The sequence below is a fragment of the Cyprinodon variegatus genome, unplaced genomic scaffold, assembly GCF_000732505.1.
Source record: "Cyprinodon variegatus isolate N-32 unplaced genomic scaffold, C_variegatus-1.0 Scaffold417, whole genome shotgun sequence".
Taxonomy (NCBI): domain Eukaryota; kingdom Metazoa; phylum Chordata; class Actinopteri; order Cyprinodontiformes; family Cyprinodontidae; genus Cyprinodon; species Cyprinodon variegatus.
The window spans coordinates 594,065-606,130 of record NW_015150870.1 but is presented as its reverse complement, the minus strand read 5'-3'; the positions used below and the strand labels follow the sequence as shown (position 1 = coordinate 606,130).

Below are 12,066 nucleotides of genomic sequence, written 5' to 3'. Positions count from 1 at the left end.
GGAACCACTAGTAAACCTGCAGATTGAGAGCGAAGTGCTCTGTTAGGAACATAAGGAACAATCAGTTCTCTGATATAAGATGGAGCTTGGCCATTTAAGGCTTTATATGTGAGAAGGAGGATTTTGTTATGATACATATTCTGCTGTAGCAGGATGGGTGGGTAGAAATCTGCAGCCTGTAATAATCTGCAGTCCCTCTTCTTCCCTTTCAGTTATTTTTACGGCGTAATAAATCACTGCATGGATTTAGCTGTGACTTTGCCAAAGGCAGCTGTGCTCTGTGCATGCGGCAGGAGGTTGCAGCTGAAGAGGCACCTTCCATCCAAGCTGACCGCTGCATGTCGTCTGAAGGGGAGATAGTTTTATGAAGCATCATATTCAGCAGACTAGAAAACAGACGCAGGTCTGGTGCAGCGCTTTGCTCAGAGGCAAAAAAAGAGAAATGATTTGAAGCATTATGAACAAAAAGATAAAAACAGATTAATGTTAGGCTGGAAAGCCTTTCTCACCTCTTCCCCTCTCATCATTTACTGCAGAACCAGACCCAGCAGCACCAGCAGACGACGGGCCAGAACCAGACCCAGCAGCAGGCGGCGGCCCAGCAGGCCCCCTCCCAGCAGAGCTCGGCTCAAACCAACGGAGCCACGGGGGCCAACACAGGAGGAGGAATGCAGCACGGTCAGGATCAGGGCCCGCCCAACAAGAAACCTCGGATCGGGCCCTCTGGAGCCTCCTCAGGAACCGGAGTGTTACAGTCAGAGTATCAGGTGTGTTTTAGCCCAGGTGCAACAAAAAAAGAGAGACTCACTGATCCTACCTATTCTCTGCTGAGTGAACGCACCGTTTGACATTTTTTTAAATCATTGAGGCGTTTAAACATGAAGTTCAGCGACACTTTTAGGGAAAACCGTCATCTGTCCCTTCAGGCTGAACATCAGCAGAGGTTCTGGTTAGTCTCTGCTTCATGAGCCGATCATGAAGGCCAGGAGCAGAACCAGCAGCCTCCAGAGAGGCAGGCACTGACGCAGCAGACGGCGGCGGCTGATAAGATCCGTCCTGCTGACGGAGCCACTGTTTTCAGGTTGTTGTATCGCTGGCCTCACCCTCCTCTCTGTCAGTGAGAAGATGATAAGAGCGGCAGCTCCTGTCATAAACAGCCGCTGATGAGGGCAAAGTGTTGGAGTTTCATCAGTCCTCCTGGGTCAAACAGAAGGGAAATAAAAGTCTTTAGCTTCTCTGGAATTCATTTAATCAAACTCACCATAAGGATGAGCAGATGTTAACATGGCAGCCTTTACCAAGCTGTCCCCGTTTGCAGAGACAGCAGCAGAGCAGCGTCTCTGTTTTTAGCATCTGGTTCTCATTGCACCTCTTTTCTCTAATTCCGCACAAATACCTTCTGCCTCCTTTCCTTGACCTCAGGAGGGTTCCTACTAACAGAATAAAAAAAAAAAACAGACATGTTAGAAGGTCTGGAGGAGCTGCAGAGTTCCACCTCCCAGCCGATAGGACCATATGGGGCTATACTTCTTGATTAGTATAATCCCAATGATGACGTCCTGTTTGGCATCGACCATGACGAGAAACAGCAAACCAGTCAGATCAGACCAGAAGTTTTTTGGACTTCAAGCATTTAAAAAATACTGCACAGAACATCCCCAGCAAGCAAGTAGGTGGTGGCAGCATCATGATGTGGAGATGCTTCTCTTCAGCAATTATAAGGCCCCTGTCCCACCTTGCCGATTTAGCCAGCGTCCCAGAATCTCCTAAAACTCTGACATACGCTTTTTTCCATTTTGGGCATATAAGTAGAGCATTTATATGAGCCCAGAGCGTCATGCCAATGACATGATGCACAAGCATCAGTTAAAGCTGTTCCCCTCAGGAGCAGCAATGCGCCTGGAGGCGCCCAGTCTGCATAATATCAGGTCTTTGATCGCAGTATTAACCCAGCTGCTGTTTACCACCCGCTCACAAAAGAAAGAATAAAAAACAAAAATAAATAAAAAGAAAAAGAAAGGCTTGCAGTCACAGCAGATTGAGCGTCATGTCTGCTAGGAAGTTTGTTGGTGGTCGTCGTGAACGCAGGAAGGATCCATCACCCTCACCTTCTCCCTCACCCTATGATGGCGATGAAGGAGAAGTGACGGTTTCCTCCTGTGAACCTCCTTTATACCAAAATGCTGCCAAAACGCCATTATACAGTAGCTGGAAGTTAGAAACACTGAAGTTCTTAATGAGTTACGCAGAAGTTACGCATAGGTTTTGGATAAGCTAGACGCCACGACTTATGACCAACTTATACTTAACGTATGTCAACCCTCAGATAACTGTCCTGGAACTTATGGCCCCATGTATGGCATACGCTGGCATATGGCAGGAAATTCTGAGCACGCTCAAAATTTCTCCATGTACTCGCTGTATTTCGATGTGTGCTGGCGTGTTTTAGTGTACTCATAACTTATACAAAACGTACCGATAACGTATCTAACGTATGCCTGCATTTTTGCCAGATTTTTCGTACGTCAGCCATACGCTGGTCTAAATAGTCAAGCTGTGACAGGAGCTTAAGCGACTGGTTAGAGTTTACAGAAGGGTTGATGGGGGTAAAGGGTGATATAACAAGGAATCTGACCTTGTTTTCCATTGGCTGACATCTAAATCAACAGTCCAGACAGTAGCCACAGCATGTGGAAACACTTTGTAGGGATAAGATAAGGACAAACATACGAGTGTTTAAGTCCAGCCCATCTTCTCTATTTAGTTGTTAGAATAGTGAAGGAAGGTTGTGACTTTGCAAAGCACATATTAGTTTCCAGCAGTGTGTGGCTACCCTGGCTGCGAGGAGGCTTTGTGCTCAGTCTCCACATCTGCATATAGATCCACGTTTTTGGCTGTGATTTATAAGAATTGCAAATTAAGTAAATTAGCAGGTAGCTACATGGCAGAGGGAGTGGAACATGATCAATTCAGGGTGGAATATATTTATGGATTATTATGAGGAACAATTTCCATTAAAGAGAAGCAATCTATTTAAGAACAAGCCCCTAGGAAGGCTGGCAGCTTTTTTTTTTTAAACTATTTTCAGGCTAAGATCATAGAAGAGGTTGATAAAGCAAAATATATGAGAGATAAGAAGAATTTAAACCAGGCTTTTAGCCCGTTGATTGCAGGGATAGGCTTCCGCAAATGGAGATTTAATTCGACAGCATTAAACCAGAGAAATATCCTATAACTATCTTTCAACCTGTAATACTATCCCCCATGATCAACACAGCAGGGCCCAGCAAGCTTTAAACTAGAAGGCATCTCACCTGAACTGGGCCTTAGAAACAGGTTGAGCACCTCGGTCCTATTTCCCTTTATAGGGCAACTGAGCCGGTTCAGGTATATGATATTAATACGTTTCTATTGGAAAGTTTAGAAGTGACTGGGGAAAAAAAATGACAGGAATGCTGATCTCAGACAAGCAGAAAAGGAAAGTCAGTCTGTCCTTTGACTTCACCATTAAAAATAGGACTTTTTATTTACCTTATAATCCATCCATACATTTTCCGTCACGCTTATCCCAAGTGGGGTAGCGAGGGGTGTGGTGCCTACCTCCAGCTGTCTGTGTGCGCGAGGTGGTGGCCACCCTGGACAGGTCGCCAGTCCATCGCAGGGCAACACAGAGACAAACTGTCACAGCTGGGTTGAAGTTTTCAGAACCCAAATGCAGAGGCGAGGAGGCAGAGGTGAGTTTTGTAGATTTAATGAAGTACTCACAGGCAACTGAGGCAGGAATCCAAAACTCCAACATAACAAATACAGAAAAAAACAGAACCTTGGAGACATCAGGGAAAACAAACATGAGGAGCCAGGAAAAGGTGAGGAACCAGCACTGAGGAACTGCACAGGGAGAGTTTATCTGGGAGACTGAACAAAGACAGGACTAATGAGCTGATTGGGAGCAGGTGTGAACAGAGGATTCTAGAAGGAGCTAGGGAAAAGGAGACCAACACAAGAGGGCAACAGAAAAACCTAAGAACTCAACTATATCCAGAAAGCACCACGAAATAGGAATTAAACCAATAAAACTAGAAAGCAAAGAAAAACATGGATCAAAGTGAAACTGAAAACTCCAAGACCCTGACACAATTAGGACAAACAACCATTCACACAAACACTCACACCTAAGGAGAATTTAGAGAAGCCGTTTAACGGTCATATTTTTGGACTGTAGGAGGAAGCTGGAGTACCTGGAGAGAACCCACACATGCTCAGGGAGAACATGCAAACTCCATGCAGAAAGACCCCGGGCCGGGAATCAAAACCCAGAAAATTCTATCTGCAAGGCAGCAGTTCTACTGCCCGACTGTTCAGCCCTTTTTGCCTTATAATCTGAGGTTAAATTTAAAAGAATATGTGTCCGAACAGACATCCCTGCAGAACATCATTGCTTAGGAATTGAGAAAGCTTCCTGGAGAGGTGGCGAAACGTCTTCAAAACTTTGAAAACCAAGTCCAGTGGATATTTTTTGAATTTTTACAGGAAGACTAATCTCACTTACAAAAACTGCACCTCCTTTTGTTTTTTTTCAAATAAAATATCAAACGGACCAAAAGCTTTAAACTCAGAGTTTAACGTTTCTGTAGACAGGAGGGGATTTAAAGAAGTTAACTCTGTTTTTATTCTTCTGTTTGTCTCCAGCACTCCAGCTCCAGGCTCGGTTACCAAAGCAACGCCCAAGGCTCCACTCAGTCTCAGAGTACCATGGGATACTCCTCATCATCCCAGCAGAGCTCCCAGTACTCCCACCAGACGCACCGCTACTAAGAGTCCAACGAGCCGCCCGCCCCTCTCCCCTTCCCCCGCCGCCTCTCCAACCAGCAGAGGACACACGTCCTCGTCTTTAACCGACACCCAGCAGCCTTCCTCGTACAGGTCGGGCATCATTCCAACTTGGCCTTCCTCCATCAGAAGCTGCTCCCACCTTTCTGAAGGCAAACCGGAACCAAAAGAAACAGAGGTTCTGCCTTGCGGGGCTGGTGATCACGGCGAAGCGCAGACTGACCGTCAAGGCACTTAATAATGCAGCTGTGTTCACATGTGTACATTACGGAGCACCTTTTGCTATTTCAGTTTTTCGCTCGTTTGCTAGAGGTTTAAAGTTTACCTTGATAGTTGATGTCATTCTAAACATTGTTACATATAAGAGGAGCGAAACAGAGGAGGAAAAGCCCTTCACCCTTATCTGTGTCGTTTAATCAGAAGGAAAGGAGCAAAGGTTGGAGTTAACCCGTTTACCCTGCCCTTTTAAAGGCCACAATGACCCAGAGAGAGGGGGGGGGCAGCTTTTCAGCTGATGTCAGTGCAGGGAAATGCAGTTTATTGGAAGCCTTGTAATATAGACTTTGTATATGTAGATCTATTCATCTCAGTCTGGAAACAAGTAGAGCAGTCGCCTTTATATGGAGCTACCCTCTGGATACTCTGATGGCTTTATGGCGAGGAGCAGCTTGTTCTCCTGATGATGACGGCGGTTTCAGGAGGCCCGATGGTCTCCGTGGAAACATCTGGTCACAGACCATCAGAACTTTGAAGGCCTTCTCTTTTTTTTTATTTGTATTTAAACACAGATGTAACGTGCGCATTGCATACAGGGCAGCTAAACTCCCCTGCCTCCCCCCACCTCCCTTCCTCCCCCCCTCCAGCATATGCTTCTTGAACCTGTTACTGCCGGATGTCAGATTTAGTGGTTTTATTGCTGTTTGGCTGAGTGCGTGTGAGTATGAGTGCATGTATGAAGTTTTTATGTTTTCAAACCAACCAGAGTTGCACTGAGCGTTGAACCCGTCTACAAAGAGCTGGAACAAACTTTGGGTGAGTGTTTGTCACCTGGACTTTTGCCTTCTTCTCCTCGGGCCTCATTTGCCAAAATATGACAGATGATTGTTCTCATTTGGCCACTTTTATAGATAAGAATAACAAAATCCTCTTAAATAAGATACTTTACCCACAGAATAAGTGCTTTCACCATTAAAATAGGATGATTAGCTATTATGCACTTAAAATGAGCTAATGAAGTTGTTTTCACTTATTTAAAAGATAAATCTTATTTAATTAGAAAATTGCCTCACTTACCTGCTCAAATCAAGGAAAGATACAACTGTTTAAACACAAAATGACACACTAAAATTTCAGTGTTTCCACTGCATTATTATGTTTTATCTTATAAACCCTGAAGTGTACACACACTCATTATTATTATACCATAGTATTTTTAGAGCCATTATTTTTGATACATTCAGTGAATTTACAAAACCAGAAAAATAATAAGTTATAGAAGGATTTAGAGACAAAATCCCACATATATCCCCAGTAGCATTTGGTTTGTTAGCAAGTGGTGGAGAAGCTACCTGCTTTATTTATTGTATTTTATAAATCTGATGAGTTTGTTTTCTTCCAGGATTGGTAGAGCTTATATAAGGGTTGTATTTCCATGCACAGAAGTTGTCTAAGGTCGTTACCTTTACATTTTCAACAGGTCAGAGGTCGAGGCATTTCCAGACTGATGTTAGCCTTCTTTTTTAGTTCAAACACCAGCTTTGATGTGTGAGACAGAATGTAGTTCTTATGTGTATGTGTGAGACAGAATGTAGTCCATTTACCCATGTGTGTGAATTCATTTTGTTTCATTGATGTGAGCAAACAAATGAAAAAAAAAATGCAATCCAGAATGAAACTTAACTTTGCCAGTATCATTTTTTTTTTAATTTTTTAACAAACAAGGTTTATTTTATTTTCAGTATCCGAATGTGCCAAACAAATTCTAGAATAATTACTGTAATTATCATCACCCACCCATTGTAGACCCGCCCCGCCCGGCGTCATTCAGGAGATGGGTATAACCCAAAGTAAAAATAGAGTAAAATAAAAAGAAATAATAGAAGAATAATAAATAAAGAAGATAGATAAATAAAGAATAAAGAAAAAAAAGGGGGAGGTTAAGGTTAAAGTTTATTTTTAACGAGTAATTCATCAAGCATTTAATTTCTCTACAAAGTTTAGAAATGGTTGCAAAGTTAAATAAAATTTAGATATACACTGGAAAAAATCGTAATCTGGATAAGTTTTTTTTTTTTTTTTTGCGGCACTAGTGCCTCACTTTTTCGACAGCTAACCGCTGCGCCACCAAAAAAAAGTTATTATTTTTCTTCAAATAAGTGTATTTGTTCTTGGATTGAGGAGGTAAAAGACACATTTTGCCAATAGAACAAGACAATTTACATTTAAAATAAGAAAAAAACAATTGCATTGTCTTATTTCAACTGCATTCTATCTAATTATCCTTTTTTAAGAGTAAAAATCCTCATTCCATTGGCTAACTATCTCATGACCTTCTCAAATTAAGGATAAATACACTTAATTTAAGACATTTCTACTTATTTTTAGATCGTTTTTCCAGTGTAGATCCTCTCACAGTGCTCTTTTCTAGTTTTAATGACTGCATAACCTCTTTAATCCAATGAGCATGAGTAGGAGGGGACGCCTCCTTCCATTTGAACAGTAATAGCCTCCTTGCTAGTAAGGAAGCCACATAGTGGCATGTAGATGTGCTCCAGCTGGAACGATACCAAATATTGCAGTCAGGGGAGAAGGTTCTAGTGGGTATTGGAGGATAGTGGCTAGAGCATCAAATATAGATTTCCAGAAATGGGTGAGTTTCAGGGAGGCCCAGAACATATGATTAGAGGCTGGCAGCTTCCTGTTTACATCTATCACAGGCTGAGTCTAGTTCTGGATAGATCTTAGCCTATTTTTCTTTTTCTGATTGAGTTTTTTTTATAAATTGCATCAGAAAATCACTGATTGGTATTTAAAGATTCTTATTAGTTCTGGGGGCGGGCTTTCCTCTGGCGGAGCGGTGAAGGCCCATTTCTACTGGTCTGCATGGACATTAGTATATGCGTTTTTACTGGTCAGAGGATGTGATCTGTAAAACTCAATTTGAGTATTAAAAAATAAAAAGTTTGAAAAAATAAAATCTCTAAAAGAAAAACATAAAATAAAAAAAAATGTTTAATAAAATTGTATTTAATTTTTATTTCTGGATTGCTTTTTTGTTCATATTTACATTTCCTAAAAGTGCTCTAGCAACAGTGGAACAGAAATGACTCCAAAGGTCCACAATGACCTTTTAATTCGATCAGTTACCATCAATTCTATTAGATCTTCTAATTGTTTCTCTCCCACTTTCTGAGAAACATTTAATCGAATGTTCTATGGGATGTTTGTGTATGTACATATTTGACTCAGCCTATATAAGTCGCACTGCGTAGAAAATAGATTATAAATTCATTTATTTTCTGCATTAAATTCTTATTTCTGCACAGGTCAAACAAACGAGTTAAAAAAATACATCATAATGACATCATTGGAGATTATGAGTATGAGTAAACCTCTGAGTATCAACATCATTGTTTTGTATGAATGAATTACTTTCAGTCCATCTTCAACAAAAACAACTTTTATCTAAGAACAAGAAGGAGTGGACTCTAGTGTGTAGACTTACTTCCTTGGCGTTACATAGAAACTGGCTAAGCTGCCATGTGGAAGAACCACATTTATCCCATGGCGGTTTTTCTTTTTCCTAAAGGGTAGATGTAGATAAACCGCCAGACTAACACTAAATTATTTGAGCCGTGGTAAAGAAAGAGAGTTCTGAAGTTTGATACATCAGGAACTAACCTGGTCTGTACAGCTCTTTTAACGAGGAACATGCAACCTAAGAGGAACGAGCATAAAAAACGGCTTTCTGCTATTCTTTATTAAACACTAATTCCACACGCAGTTTGTGAAGAATAGCTATTACTAAGCAGCTCACCTAAGGTCACACTTCTAGTTTTCAATCTGACTGAGGTCTGGATCATTCCCCTCTGACATTTGACCTTAGAGTCATTTGGCATAGAGGGAAGCCCAGACCATCATACCTCCACCTTCGTGCTTGACCTTTAGTATGAGATGCTGTATATTATGACAAACCAGCTCAGTTTGCTCCTGATGATACGGACACTGCTGCAAAAAATCATCTGTTTTGTTTTAATGTCATTTAGCTATTGTTTTAGCTCCCTACCATATCGTCTTTAGCATAAAATATGTTATCAGAGGTCTTCAGAATCAAATGGGGAGCTGTTTAGCTGGTTTCTAAGCTTTGCATGGGCTCCCGAGAAGATTAAGGCTTTCCTGATGTCCTTATCCTGAGAATTTAACAAGGGTGTGTTTATATTTTACCTTGTTTCTACATAAATGATGGTAAAGCAGAAATTTGATGCATACATATATGCAGTTGGAGAATGTATTGCTAATTAGGAGGATTCAGTTTTCTGGAGTATCTTTGTGACTGGCTTCATTCGTCGTCTCTGCATTATAGAGGGTTTATAACGTCGTAGCCTTCGGCCGCAGTGAGAACCTCATCCTCCGTACAGGTTGAGCTGTAAACGCTTCATATTAGCTAACTACTTTAAACTAGGGGAACACATTGAGGTCTTGATTTAATCCAACATCACTGTCTATGTTTTTGCACTGCTGTAGTGTAATTCTCTTACTGACTGAAAATGAGAAATGATGAGGGACGAGTTCATTTCCTTTGTCTTTGTTGGTCCTCTCGGTTACATGATGAGCTGTAGTCCAGACTGCATCTGCAGGCGTGTTTGTCTGCCTGCAAATGAGCCTAACACCATGGAAAAAACTAAACATTTACTGCCAGGTAGGTAGCCTGCAACATAGAAAACACTGACACCTGGTGGCTGAAAGCAGAACTGAACCCCAGGATTTTCATTAAAGATGTTGCAGTGGAGCAGAATAATCTTTCCAGGCTGATTCGGTTGGTGGAGGTTTGAATTTCAGCAAACAGTTGACAGATTCTTGTGATTTTCTGGAATAGTTTTACTGAGGAATGAGCAGAAAACCAAACAAATCAATGTTATTATGAAATAAATAGAACTATTAGCCTCCACTTAGATCAGATCTGTGTTTTGCATTATAGGAAGCATAGACTGGTCGCAGTTTAGCATCCGACTGTCTTCCTCGGCTCTTTGAGCTGTTTTGGCTGAGATTTCTAAGCTTCTAAACAGAAACTGGAAGTTCTTTGGTTGTTCCTTATTCCTCCATAAAGAGTGTGTTGTTTTGTATGCTGTGTATGTTTTTTATATTGTGGGCAGTCGGGTCTCGGGGGGGCTAAGGGAGGCGGGGGGTGTGTTGAGGTAGGGTTGGGTCGTACATGACGCCGGGAATCCAAACCAGCAGCTACATTTGAAGGTTTTCCTCCTCCCTTCAGCACACACGTGTGTAGGGAGCTTCAGCAAAGACACCTGAAGACGCTTTGCTGTACATTTCTCTCTCTGCAACAAACGAGGTGTCACAAGTATTATGGCAGCGCCAGGCACGAGTGAGGGACAGGTTACCGTCAAACTACTCCTATGCAAAGAAACCCCAGACTAAAGCTTTCACCCGTGCTTAGGTTCTGCAGATCCTTCATTCCTGTTGTGACTCCTGCACGCAATCAGCGCTCCCCTTGTCACTTCCTTTTAATATGTACCATAAATGATCTATGTAAAGAAATGCACATATATGGATATTATAAAATCATATTTATTGTTTTTAATACATCTACATGTAATGTATTTTTTTTTATCTCTGCCTTAATTATGACAGCTGTAGAAATGGGTCTAACATCAGTGTTTGTTTTCCACTGCAAACATGTGGATATGGGCCTCATATGGCAGGAGACCATGAAGTACAGTCCTTGCAAAAGCTTTATACGCATTTAAAATATTAGCACTCACCCGAACCCCAATGTGTGTTACTATAAGGAAGAGAAGGAAACTGAGATATGATGAAGTTATTTGCTGCGTAACAATCGGCCGTAGCTCTGGCTCCATGTTTAGTGGTTCTCAGATGCACTGCAAAAAAAAAAATCCAGATTAAGTCAACATTTCTTAAATTAAGTGTATTTAGACTTAATTTGAGCAGGTAAATGAGATGATCTGCCAATGGAATTATTGTTTTTACGCTTAAAATAATATAATAATATACACTTGAAATAAAACAATGCAATTCTCTTTTTCTTATTTTAAATGTAAATTGTATTGTTCCATTGGTAAAGTGTCTCACTTACCTCCTAAATTCAAGAAAATGCACTTATTTTAGGTAAAAGTGACTTAAGATGAAATGTTTTGCAGTATGGAAGGGGAACCTTCACAGGCTCATCTCTCACTGCAAAAACCATCTACAAATAAGGAAAATTATCTTAAATTAAATGTATTTACCGTTACTTTGAGTAGGTAAATAAGATGACTGGCCAATGGAATGAGGTGTTTTAATTTTAGATAATATGCACTTGATGTAAATCTAAATGTAAATTGTCTTGTTCCATTGGCAAAGTCTCACTTACCTCAATCCGATAAAATTTACTTATTTTAAGAAAAAATGACTTATTTTTTGCAGTGCTCTCCAGAACCCTTTATTAAGGTCCCTCAGCTTCACCATAGAAGGAAAATATCCTCCCACCAACGCCTCCCCACACCATAACCACGTTTATTTCTAAAGCACTTACAATGACTGAAAAGGAAAATAAAGGCAAGTTTATTTATGTTGGATATTTTAGGGGCAAGTAGGTTTACAGTTGGTCCACCTTCAGAAAGGCTCTGGGATATTTTTAGTAATGTTTCAAACTTTAAAATGGTCCAGAGGTATGGAAACTTTTGCAAGGTTCTGCATATGGGTCCCATATCCAGCCACACATATAGAATAAGCAGCAGCTTCCTTACAGGATGCAGCCAGCCGTCTGTGCAGTGAGAAGGGGGCGGCTGGGATCGCTCTCCCACCCTAACCTGTCTGTACAGTACCTGATGATGATGATGAGCTTTTGTTCAGTGTGGACGGTGCCTTTGCTTTCTCCTCCATCCCATCTCAGTTTGTCTTTTCTACATTTTTTTTTTAAGCCGTGTTTAACTTCACCTTGTGGCGTCTCGCCTGTCGGAGGCTGAGAACGCGACGTTAATGCCACACATTACCGAAGCGCAG

The 12,066-nt window shown here is 41.2% G+C and overlaps 1 protein-coding gene across 1 annotated transcript in view; it reads left to right on the top strand.

Annotated features, from left to right (window-relative positions):
- cdk19 (cyclin-dependent kinase 19) overlaps window positions 1-6,610 on the top strand; it is an 80,165-nt gene extending 73,555 nt beyond the window's left edge. Inside the window, exons 11-13 of the mRNA XM_015388235.1 lie at window positions 251-359; window positions 537-767; window positions 4,690-6,610. Coding sequence (XP_015243721.1) covers window positions 251-359; window positions 537-767; window positions 4,690-4,815 — 466 coding nt within the window. The 3' untranslated portion in view covers window positions 4,816-6,610. The remainder of the gene's footprint in view (window positions 1-250; window positions 360-536; window positions 768-4,689) is intronic.
- Window positions 6,611-12,066: the final 5,456 nt, after the last annotated feature.